The following is a 13,356-nucleotide window of genomic DNA, read 5'->3' on the forward strand; positions in this document are numbered from 1 at the left end:
TATTTTACACTCCAAGTCATTTTATGTTCTATTTGCTTCTTTGGCAATAACCCAGCAAAGGAAAATAGATATTCACATATATGTTATGCTTATCGCTAGATTGTCATGCTAAGGTTTTTTTCCTCCTTCGCCAGTGTTTAATAAGAATAGGAAAAAGAGAAATACTCACAGCTCCTGCGTGTTTACACTGGGCCAGGCAGGCTCTGTGCTAAATGTTTCACATGCATTATCTATTTAATCTTTAAAATTTATTTATTTATTTATTTACTTTTTGTTAATCCTCACTGGAGGATATTTTTTCCATTGATTGTTTTTTAAGAGAGAGGGGAAAGGAGGGGGAGGAGGGGGGTAGAGACATCAATGTGAGAGAGACATATTGATTGGTTGTCTCACGCCCACCAGGGCCCAAGGATTGAACTGTAACCCAGGTACATGCCCTTGACTAGGAATTGAACCCTCAACTCTTCAGTGCACAGGTGTGAGGCAACACTCTAACCCTTAAGCTACCGACCAGGGTGTCTTTAATCTTCATATTTAATCAGCAATTTAAAAAAGCAGATGGGGAGGCACAAGGAGGTCTGGTTACTTGTACAGGATCACACAGCTGGGGAAACACAGGGGGCGGGCGCCTCCCCTCTCAGTGCCTGCACTGAGCCAGCTCAGGGTCTGCCTGGCGTGAGGAAGAGATGGTATCCAGGTCCCAGGCAGCATCTCCACTCCATAGAAACTATTATCAGGAAACACTGGATCTCTGTGCCTCCTTCCCTGGGTAAAAATGAATGTGCTCAGCTATCCTTCAGGGCACTAATGATGGCTATTATTGTTTTCCAGCTGACACTTAGCCGATTCTTTCTCCTCTTTACTTTCAGGCTAATAATTAGATTTAAATCCCTGACAGGACTCTAACCATCACCCCAGAGGGTTCCGGGTTTCTTTACTATTGCTTGCAAAGGTTTTATCTTAAAAAAGCCCCATGAAACTCAAGTGAGTTACACTCAGCAATAGCTTTTAAAAAGTCTATTATCTTGTGGAGCCTTTTGAAGAACACACACTGCTCTCTCTCATCTCCCCTTGAGAGATCAGCCTTTTATTTTTATCTCCAATTTGAAGAATAAAGATACCCAGGAGGACCAGAGAAGGTAGACACACAAAATGTTGTTTTCATCAGCACCTGTGTCACGGCCAGGTTCATTTGGGCAGCATCCAGGCACTTGAAATGTGTCGACGCAGGAATTTTGTTTTGTTTTTTCCCCCCTCTAAATTTGTTTTCTACATATGGTGAAAATTATTGTGGTGGTTTTGCTTCTCAGGGGAAAAAATAAAGAACTGTTCTTTATATGAATAAATTAGTCTCTAGGACTCCGTGCTGGGTTGCTTTGAGCAAAGCACTCTGAGGCAGGGATTTGCATAGAGCTGTTTACCCACCCTCACTCCTTGGACACCCAGATCAATTTGGGACAGCACTAACGTGGTTGTAATCATGAAAAGCAGATTTTCTCTGTGTGAGAAGACTCAAAACGGGCACTTTAAATCCTGTGAGGAGCAAGACAGAGCCATAGAAATAAGTACCTGGCTCAGGTGGAGATGCTGGCCTCATTAACACCTGTTAAAGCAACTGAGTGGCCTCCCAGGGGCTCAGTCACTCAGGAAAAATCTGTTCTGAGCCCTTCTTATCCCTTTACAGTATGAATCCTGGAGGATCCCAGTTGCTTTTGAGGAAGGAGGCCAAGAGCTTGGGGGGTCTCTCTCATAAATTTAGTCTATTCATAAAGAAAACAATTCTGGCCAAAAGGTCCAAGGATCAGATATGGTAACTATTCCATTCAAACCCTTTAGCTACTAGTAAATGTTTTTAATAGGCTGTATTTAATATTTTTCCAGGGACATACAAATAATACAAGAGTATTTTATTTTACTAAATATGATGCTTTTGAAAAAAAACCGGAAGAAAATATTTTGGTATAATTTTAAGCACGACTCTTTCAGGAAATTAACAAATGCCCCACAACCTATCCATCAGCTTAAAGCTTAAGGAAAGATCCCATAATTTTCTGATAGCTTTCTTTAAATACAGGTGAGAAAAATATTGGTATTTGTTCATGTTTTCAAATATATTCCTACAGAGGATCCAGAGCAAATATATTCCTACAGAGGATTCCTACAGAGCAATATTTCCTGTTCCATTGAATAATTGTTGTTACCAGAACACTCCCTATTGATAGCTTGGCATATAGCTACAGACAGGAGGCACGGGCTCTATAGAATCCAGGTTAATCAAATTTTTAAAAATCCAAGATATATATATACCTAACCAATTCAACTGTGAGAATTGAACACTTGATAACATTGTAATAAAGAAAGGTTTTTTCTTACTTGTAAAAAAATGAGGCTTATGAAAATTACATTCTAAAAATATCTGGTTGGGCTGGGGTGGGAGTTCCCTGGGGAGTGAGAAGCATTCCTAGAAGAGCTGCCTGGGCGGAGGGGTTGGAGGTGTGCACCAGCAAGCTCTCCCAGGGGCTATGGGACAAATGCTAGAGAAAAAGGGGCAGCAGTGAAAGAGCAGCACTTCCCAGCTGCCCAGCATGAGAGAGACATCTCTCCAGAGAAGGTATTACCTATACAACGGTCAGTTTGTACACAAAAGTTCACTTCACCCATAGTGCAGTATAACTACATCACCCCCCAAACAATGTTTTTAATAAAAATGACTAAGAAAGCCTTTATGAATTAATAAAAGAGCTAATTAATATTTATTTGAAAAATAAATAAATGAATAAATGAATAGCCCGGTCAGCGTGGCTCAGTGGTTGAGCATTGACCTATAAACCAGGAGGTCACAGTTCTATTTCCGGTTAGAGCACATGCCTGGGTTGCAGGCACAATTCCCCAGTGTGGGGCATGGAGAAGGCAGCCAATCAATGATTCTTTCTCATCACTGATGTTTCTATCTCTCTCTCTCCCTCCACCTCCTCTCTCTGAAATCAATTAAAACTATACATTAAAAAAATAAAAAATGAATAAATAAGTAGACAGCTTCTGTGGAAGACATACTAGTACTCCATGTTTTGAACAAATACACTTAAAGTGGCAAACAATCCATTTGTTGGGAAGGCTACCAGCTTACATGGTGTCACTAACCTTGAGGAATTCCACAGGCTACTCAGAGCAAATTAGAAAGCGAATTGGTAGTTCTCTTTTCTTGGGGATTCAGGCCTATGATGAAACAGTATTCTTTTCAGAGGAGGATCCAGAGCTGGGGCCTGGGATGGTGCTGCAAGATCTGTAAACAGCAGCCAGTCTGTCTGCACATCGCCAACCAGCCTCGGGACTGCACCAGACTGCAGTGGAAGACATACTAGTACTCCATGTTTTGAACAAATACACTTAAAGTGGCAAACAATCCATTTGTTGGGAAGGCTACCAGCTTACATGGTGTCACTAACCTTGAGGAATTCCACAGGCTACTCAGAGAAAATTAGAAAGCGAATTGGTAGTTCTCTTTTCTTGGGGATTCAGGCCTATGATGAAACAGGATTCTTTTCAGAGGAGGATCCAGAGCTGGGGCCTGGGATGGTGCTGCAAGATCTGTAAACAGCAGCCAGTCTGTCTGTAAAACTTCATTTCCCTCTGATGTGATGGATGAGTGCTTGAGCATGAAGCGAACATGTGCAAAATAAACAGGGGGAGGAGTTCCGGCAAGCCTCATCCTCACACCAAATGCTGCCAGTCCTGCTTCACTCTCTGAGCTCCTGGTGAAATCATGTCTCACACGGATGGTGTTACCCTAATCCATTATTTTCAGAAGGTGTCAAGCTGGAGGCCTTGAGCTGGAAGGTGCCGCACAGAAATGAAATCCACTTGCACCTGGACGCCTGCACCCCTGGGAGCTCTCAGCAGTCGGAGGAAAGTCTGTGCCACCCAGAACAGCTTCCCCTGCAGGAGGTGGGCCATTAAGTGCTTTCTGAGCTCCATTAGTTACTCCTGCAGAGGCTGAAAAAGGCCTCATAAATTCATAAAAATTAAATCTCCTACGAGGTAAGGAATGAGATTGAACTTTGCTGCTAAATATTATTTTCTGTCCATATGCTCTAGAACCACACATGCGACTCAGTATCGGAGTCCACACCTGCAAGGAATGCAGCACTAAGAAAGCCTTTATGAATCGATGAAAGAGCTAAATCACTATTTATTTGAAAAATAAATACATAAATAGCCCGGCCAGCATAGAGTTCTGTGCCCCCCAAATCCAATGACAGCTCATTATCTGGTAAAGATCCTCTGATCAAGTTAACGTCACCTCACCCCCAGCACCACTCCAGGCGGAACCCTCACCTCCATTCCAGGGATCCCCAGGCCCCGGGTGGGCTCAATCAGAGCATCAGATGCCTGGGTTCCCTGACTTAGTGAGGGCCGCACAGGACCCAGGCAGAGCACGAGGTGCCATCTGGGGCGGATGGGACTCCTGGGAAAGCGAGATGCACTCCATTGGCTCCCCTCTCCTCTCCCTGAACTTGGGAGAAGGCCCTCTGCCCTCTCAGGCAACCTGTGTAGGAAAGCAACCAGGAGGAAAGGAAAGCTGAAAGCTGGCGAGACATTGTATTAGCCAGTAAGCCCCTTTTTTCCTAGGTTTAGGTTTCCTTTCTTTTGCAATCAAAATAGTCCTAAGTGATAACCAACTAAAGTGGAGAAGGTTGGATTTACAGTTTAGTTTTGGAAGAGGCTTATCTCATTCTACACAGGAGCAGGGACACCGAGATGCAGGGAGGCAGCTCTTCTTACCTGCCAAGCTCCTCTGCTAGTTAGCAGCATCGCCAGGACTACAGTCCAGGTCTCTTGCTTTCTCACCTGATGTTTTCACAATACCATGAACATGCTGGACTTGTTTAAAACATGTTTTTTTGTCAATCTTCATTTCAGGATATTTTTTTCCATTAATTTTTAATGAGTGGAAGGGAGGGAGGGAGTGGAAAGGAGGGAAGGTGTGGGGAGAAAGAGAGGGAGAGACAGAGAGAAACACTGAGGTGAGAGATACCTCCATTGGTTGCACTCCACACAGGCCTCAACCAGCCAGAGAGGGATCTGCAACCCAGGTACCTGCCCTTCACCAGGAATGGACCCCACGACCACTGAGCCGCACTGACTACAGTATTTAAAACAGTTACTTAAAACTTTGCTCCAATTAAAAGTTTCCTTGTTGTATATTATATACTTTTTAAATATTTATAAATTAACATTTTAAGTCATCCTTTTCATTGTTACCTAACATATGAACTTGAAAATACAATGATAAACAAAGGTTCTCAAAAATGTGCTGTGGTCTGCTGTAGTAGCAATAGAAACAGCTCAACAAAATAGCTTAAAATGTTTTATTAAGTATATGTAATATTATAGGGTAATATTTAAAAAGTTATGGTTTTTTAAATAAAAAAATAGCTTGGCAAAGATTGCAGATTTTCAAGGCTTCAACAGTGATAATTGACTTAATACATTAAAAAAAAACAAAACAAACAACAACAACCTGTAAGGTAACACAGCTGTAAAACAACTTTGGTCTTTAAATCACTTCGGAAAATGGCTACTGACAAATAGCACACCTTTAATTGCTATGGAAAAAGCCCCAACAGAGTATCTTGCACATAGCAACACTGGAGTTTTCTTTATTTAGATTGTTGATGGACATTCATCTGGTGTGGGATCTAATTCTCAACGATGGCTTCTGTAAATAATGCTCCATTTAATAAAAACAGAAATGTCTTCCTTTCTCACCAACCCTAATAACACATCTAAGATTCCACTGACGTTTAATTCCTATGGAAAAAGCCCCAAGAGAGTATATTGCACATAGCAACACTGGAGTTTTCTTTATTTAGATTGTTGATGGACATTCATCTGGTGTGGGATCTAATTCTCAATGATGGCTTCTGTAAATAATGCTCCATTTAATAAAAACAGAAATGTCTTCCTTTCTCACCAACCCTAATAATACATCTAAGATTCCACTGATGTTGCCTTACAGAGAAGCTTATTACAAATGCTCTCTCTCTTTTATTTTCTAAAAGATAAATTTATGGGAGAGCTGGACTTAAATGATAAGTAAGAGCTGTCAAACACCAAAGGCAGGAAACTGCCCATTCACTGCTCATCTCTTGAAAGGTACCTGGGTTATCCCTTTTAGCCATGGAAACTCACAAAGGACCCCAGTGGGAGATGGCAGTTAGTGACACTGAAAATACAACACATGTAAAACTTTCTGATTAAATAAAAAAGTACCTTGGCAAAGATTGCAGATATTCAAAGCTTCAACAGTGATAATTGATTTAATACATATAAAAAAAAAACCTTTAAGGTAACACAGCTGTAAAACAACTTTGGTCTTTAAATCACTTCGGAAAATGGCTACTGACAAATAGCACACCTTTAATTGCTATGGAAAAAGCCCCCAAGAGAGTATATTGCACATAGCAACACTGGAGTTTTCTTTATTTAGATTGTTGATGGACATTCATCTGGTGTGGGATCTAATTCTCAATGATGGCTTCTGTAAATAATGCTCCATTTAATAAAAACAGAAATGTCTTCCTTTCTCACCAACCCTAATAACACATCTAAGATTCCACTGATGTTGCCTTACAGAGAAGCTTATTACAAATGCTCTCTCTCTTTTATTTTCTAAAAGATAAATTTATGGGAGAGCTGGACTTAAATGATAAGTAAGAGCTGTCAAACACCAAAGGCAGGAAACTGCCCATTCACTGCTCATCTCTTGAAAGGTACCTGGGTTATCCCTTTTAGCCATGGAAACTCACAAAGGACCCCAGTGGGAGATGGCAGTTAGTGACACTGAAAATACAACACATGTAAAACTTTCTGAACATACTCACCATCAAACAAAATATCATTAAAAGGTAAAGGGTTGCCCAACAATCGTTTCTCTAGTTTCCAAGGATAGGTAGATAAAGGGGATATATTTCCATACATAACATGACAGATGTCCATTTTTGAATACTCACTTTGGGACAAGAGAAATCTAGAGGTGGAATAGAGCTTAATTCTTATTGAGATGAAGGAGTAAACTCATCAGTTTTGAGCTTTATTCACTCAAACCACAATTTGTTTGGTCACTTACTAAAGTGACTAAAGTGACTACAGCATCTTGGAAAGATCAATACTTCTGATTATGGGCTAGCCTCATTATTTTATCCTGACATCCTCAGAAATTTTAAACAGAATGAACCTGGAGTTTCCAGGTGAAAATCACTACCTCTGAAGGTTTCCAGAGTATGTGAAATTATTCCTAAAAAGAAAACTCTTGCTCACCCTATTAAAAATAGTGGGATATTTACATACAACCAACTCTCAATCATCAAATATATTCTGGGTATCTAATGTATGTAAGGCACTGATGGGAAGAGAAGGGAAAAAAAAATAGAAGCTCTTGGTAAGGAGGAATTTTCGAAGCAAGTGAGGGAAAGCATGCCAAACCAATAGAGCTAAGCAGACACAAATGGAATAGTAGAAAAGGTAAGATAAGAGGAAAGAGGGGTCCAGGCAGATGTGGATAGACTGCCAAGGGAGCGAGAGGTGGATGGGAATGGCTGAGGGGAGTCAATGGGGGGTGGAAAGAAGACATATGTAAAACTTTAGACAATAAAAATGGTGGGGGGAGTGAGTGGGAAAGGAAGAGTTGAAAGATAGTGTTTTGGGGTAGAGGGAAAATTTGATTTGGCCAGAAAGCTTGAAATGGTTGCTGCAAAAATGACAAATGGCTTCACTCTGAGGGACATACAATAAAATTGAACAGACGAATCAATGGAAAAAATTGGATCAGTGAGTAAAAAGCAGATTATGGGGGAAACAGATATATGATGCCCCAAACATTGCTGGCAATTTTAATTAGGTGCGACAGAAAGTTGGGAGCCATGACAAGTCTGATGGAATGAGAATGAACTGGCCCAATGGTGCCCAAGCAAGAGGGATGCCACTGCTGTGGTCCATTTTCCAGAGAAGCTGACAATGACTTAGAACGAGACTTGCTTTCATCTGGCATTTATCCTGCTACCTCTGCCTTGTCTCATGCAGTGAATGCCTCCAAAGATAGGCAGCATTAAAAACCATAAAGGATGGATAAGTCCCAGTTGAACCCTAAATAAAGGAGAGCTGACTGCATATTAAAAGGTACAATGTTAGTGTATAAGTTCACTATAAAGATTTTCATAGCTGACTTTTTCTTAATAGAGAATAAGAATTTCAATCTTTTCCAAGTCCATCTGCTTTTTCCCTCCTTTCAATGAAATTGTTTTCTAAAATAACAAACAATATTCCTAAAACGTAAATATTTTCAGAAAAAAAAGAGCAGCAGGAGCCATGCAAGTTGTATAAAGGAATACAGCTCCCTCTACATAATATAATACTTTGGACAGCATCACAAATAGGAAAAAATTAGTTTTCTTTTTCTCTTTTTTTTTTCAAGAAGTGCAGTCTTCATAGTGAATCTGGTTTTCTGAGAGTCATTACAGGTCAGACCACTTGGTCCCAACATAAAATATGACAATCAATTTTGACATTAAAGAGGCACATGGAAACATTCAGTGGACTGAGAAATAACTGTTTGTAATACAACCACAAATATGGATGTCTTATTATTACACAAGCAGGGAGAATCACTAGTATTTTTAGAGGGTATTGGTGAGCAGTCAAAAGACTTGGCAACTGACCTAAAAGTTTTAAGTGATCAAATATTCTCATCAAATATAATTCCACCCAAAAGGATATTTGTTTTTAAATGCTTTTGCTAAAAGCATGAAGAAAACAGGGGGTTTTGCTTTACTTTTCAATCGTGGAGTCAGGGGGATATGAGGCAGGACACAGGAGGAAGATGATGGGGGTATATCATGCAACACAGATACAGTAGCTATAGAACCACCCTTTCCAGGGCTGGTCTATTGGCCTTACAGTGACACACACTTTGTTGCCATGCAGGGGACACACATTTAAAACCTCAGTCTTGGTTTTTCATGCCCCAGATCAGAAGAGAAGTGAAGAAACACCATAGACTGTGCTTTCAAATCCAAGGAAGGGAATACATATGTTACAACCATCGCTATTTTTGCTGAAACGTGTGAACACAGTTCTCTGAGAACAAGTCTGGCTCCTTTCTGCAATGACGCTACCATGTCACTGGACCATGTTCAAAGAGGAGGAAAGGTGCTACATCTTGCACATCAGAAGCAAACAATAGGAGGACAAGACAGGGTTGAAAGTTGTGTGTATAAAAGAAAAAGACATTCATCAATAAAATTACCCTAAATCTGCCCTAGCCTGTTTGGCTCAGTGGATAGAATGTCAGCCTTTTGACTGGAAGGTCCCAGGTTACATTCTAGTCAAGGGCATATGCCCACATTGGGGGCTTGATCCCCAGTAGAAGGCGAGCAGGAGGCAGCTGATCAATGATTCTCTCATCATTGTTTCTATCTCTCTCTTCCTCTCCTTTCCTCTCTGAAATTAATAAAAATATATTTTTAAAAAATTACCCTAAATCTGTTGAAGGAAGCATGTGTGAATGGCAACCCCTAAGAATGAACACCATGATCTCCAAGAGTATCACATCACACAAAAGTAACACACAAATGTTTCCAACTAAATTCCTGTCTGTACGTAATTTGCTATGTCCTTGACCTAGATGTGGCAGACCCATATCCAGCTAACACCATAACTGCCAAAGTGGCTGTGCACCTCAGTTTCCTGAGGTTCGATGGAAGCCACCATTTTTCAGTGACATCTCTGGGTAATCACCAGGTTAGTGCCAGGCAATTTTCATCTTGAACCAATTTACACTGGTGACCTAGAGTCAAAAGGCCCTAGAATCTGAAAGGTATCATTTTTGGAAGTTGCCCACACTACTTTTGCCCCTAATTGAAGAAAAATAACAATAAAAAACTGGATCTCAATTGGGCACACAACACAGATCATGATACTTTTATTAACTAAATTACAAATAATTGAATAAAAACTTAAACTGTAATAATCATTTAAAATTCAATGATTTACTTTCTCTTATAGATGAGAGTTACTTTTCTTGTTTTCTTCTCTTGAACAATGAGTGAGTCAAGGTCACGGTCCTTAAACTTAAGTGCATTCCTTTCACATCTTACTACTCTGCAAGTCAGAGTCCATCACTTCCGTTCTTTTTGTCCTGAAAATTTAAGAAATGAACATTTAGTTACTATGTGTCTGTTTTCTATGCATTGATAAGTTCATGTAGCTTAAAAATTTGGAATTGTTTCAGATATATAATATCTAAAAATAAAGCATTTAATCTTAGGTTTGCAAAGTCGCAGATATAATGCAGGGAGATCATTAGCCATTTTTGTGGCAGGAAGGGAAAGGGCAATGCTAAATGAGAGTAAGGATCAACCAGGTCTGATCACTTTCATTTGCTGGGTTAGCTGAGGACAAACCAAGGGACGCTGATTTTGTAAAGCAAAAGCTACTGCTCACAGAATGTAGAATACTATTCCATCACGTTCACTTTAGATCACTTTAGACCTTCATGTAATGTAAGTGAAACAAACATGTGATTAGGTATAAATCAAATAGGAAATGTTCCTCATACAGTGGTTCAAAAAAGTCACTTCTTAAGGGAAATCAACAAAGGAAGTGGTACTCAAGGTTCTTATAACTGGTTTTTTGACCATGGGCAAAAGGGCTTTCATTACTCTATTCAACTAAAGAAGAATGACTTCACAATAGAAAAGGAAAGAACAAAAAATTAAAAAAATAAAACACCAGAATGAAAATATGAGGAAACTATGCTACAATTCTAGGCACTAGTTCTTTGTTTAATACCATTTTGTTTATTCCTACTAACTACATTTTTTTTATGGAGGGCTGTAATTAGTATAATAAAACATGCATTTTTGTAATAAAGGCTGTGGCACACAGCAACAAAAGTGTGATCATTCTGTGCCTGCTTGTTGAACACAGCCTGAACATTCTTTTAAACTTAATCCACCAACAGGCATTCGGTGTGATTTTACTCTTATGCAAACATTAATTGTACTGTGGAATACAGCCTTTTGAGTTAATGCTGCACTTTTGCTAGAAAGGTGAGCAGGTAGGTCACAGACTTTAAAACAGTAAAATGGAAAGTGAACTATTTGCATGATCAAGTCATGACAGTAAAATACCAAATGAATGAAGTTTTTGACAAGGTAAAAACACATTAAAATGTAAACAGAGCTACATGAATACTTATAACATTCAATATCTCTGACCTCTTTAACAAATGTGTGTATTTGAAATATTTAATAAATTTTTTAAATTGTTAGCCCAGAGTTTCCCCCCTCGCTCCCCCCACCCCACCCCAAGAAAGCAAAATCTGGAGTGGCCAAACATTTTTCTTCTTATTTATTTATTTATTTTAGAAAGAGGGCAGGGAAGAGTTAGTGTTTTGTTTTTAAATAATTTGTTGTTGTTGATGATGATCCCCGGAGAGAGAGGCAGGGAGTACAGAGAGAAAGAAACTTTGATGAATGAAAAACATCCTCAATTGTCTGCCTCCTACATGCTCCTCACTAGAGATCAGGCCCACAGCAGGTCTGTGTCCTGACCAGGAATTGAGCCAGTGACCTCTTTGTTCCTGCTTTGAAGCTCAATCACTGAGCCACACCAGCCAGACTCTCTCTCCCTCTTTCTAAGTCCTTTCCCTGAAGGTTAGAATCAATTCCTTTGCGGAAAAGCAAAGATATTAAGCCCCCATAGCTTAAGTGCAAAAAAATCACCAACACAAGGAACTCTGTCAAGATTATAAAGATTTGTGCCAGATTATCTACATGTCATATAAAAACCATTTACAGTAACTGTCACTGCATTTGAAAGTTGTTTGTAAAAAGCAGTAGCTTCTCTTTGCTGTGAGCAGTACAACTGGAGATCTGATGAGTGACACCCTGCAGCTTTTATATGACTAGTGGTGCAATTTTAACAGAGTAGATTTAAGTTTTGTAAATCAAGACATGTAAACCTTTATACTTTGACAGTGTCCCTTTTATTTAAAATGCCGTATTCCCAAGAAGCAATTTTATTTCTTTTCAATGTCTGTATTTTAACCAATCCATAATTGTATGTGCTTTTTATACTTACCATCATTCATCATTCCTTTCAATTCTTTAAATACCAAGAATTAGTAAGAAGCCGAGCAAACAATTAGTAAGGTTCCACAATTAAAAATCATTTCTAAATAAACTAGGTAGTAATATCATGCCAATTATTCCACAGCTGTCAATATAAATTAATTTTAAGACATTTGATTACAATGCCTTTCTGTGGATCATACCCACAGTCCCCCACAAAGGAAATAGTCAGTTGAGAATAGATCTAGATTTAGGGAGAAAGAAAGTGAAATGTTTTGGTCTCACTCCGCGGTGAGAGACTATATCTTCCTAAAATTTATGAATCAGAAATTGTAATTAATTGAGGTTCTTCTATACTGGGGGCGCTATAGACTTCATCTTGGCCAACATAAGAAAACAGTAGTCCCCTCGCCCAATATCACTTGCTAATGCATGCAACTACTTGAGAGATAAAGAGCAGTGTATTTTTCTCAGAGGTGAGAACATTAAAACAAAAAACTTTTATTTCTTGATTAATATTAAAAATAAAAAGAGAGGTGAAGGTAGAAAAAAAAAACACATAAAACACTAGATTTTCCCCAAGGCATAGACAAAACATTCTAACTGCTTTGGGGACCAGTTCAAATTATGATCTGGTAATGGATCAAGAAATATATACAAGTCTTGCCCCTGTGCCTACCAAAGCGTTGCAGCCCAACAGTTCCTTTCAAGGTGCATGAATTCGTGCACCGAGCCCCTAGTATTTATATAAAAATAGACTTTATTTCATGTCCTTCATACTAAAATTTATATATGCTAACATATAAACTATATAGTAAATGGTGAATCCTGTAGTCTAAAACCAAAGCAATAAAGGTTAAAAAGGAAATCTTTCCAAGTCTCACTAATAGTTTAAGAAGTGTCTTATTCTCAATATTCTTTTTCTGTGCCGAATTTGCTACTCCAGCTAGCCCCTCTCAGTTAAAGAAAAACCTAGCATCTTGAAAAAATTATTGAAGTCCAAAATACATAGCAACATAATAAATAATACAGTTAAACAAGAGATAAGAGCCAAACAATCATTTGTAAGTCATGCAAATTAGGATTTAATGGCTGGATAAGCTCTGACAGAGGTACAAGAAAAGCTGCTGTGTGTTTGTGACAGTGTAGCTGTGGCACCAGTCTTAGAATAAACACCCATGGCAGAGCACCCCTACTCCCCTTGCCTTTCAGTCATTTTCTTTTG

The 13,356-nt window shown here is 39.2% G+C and overlaps 1 protein-coding gene across 1 annotated transcript in view; it reads right to left on the reverse strand.

Annotated features, from left to right (window-relative positions):
• Positions 1 to 9,963: 9,963 nt before the first annotated feature.
• CD47 (CD47 molecule) overlaps positions 9,964 to 13,356 on the reverse strand; it is a 40,648-nt gene continuing 37,255 nt past the window's right edge. Inside the window, exon 8 of the mRNA XM_015562276.1 lies at positions 9,964 to 10,195. Coding sequence (XP_015417762.1) covers positions 10,166 to 10,195 — 30 coding nt within the window. The 3' untranslated portion in view covers positions 9,964 to 10,165. The remainder of the gene's footprint in view (positions 10,196 to 13,356) is intronic.

Source organism: Myotis davidii, unplaced genomic scaffold, assembly GCF_000327345.1.
Source record: "Myotis davidii unplaced genomic scaffold, ASM32734v1 scaffold1798, whole genome shotgun sequence".
NCBI classification, from domain to species: Eukaryota; Metazoa; Chordata; class Mammalia; order Chiroptera; family Vespertilionidae; genus Myotis; species Myotis davidii.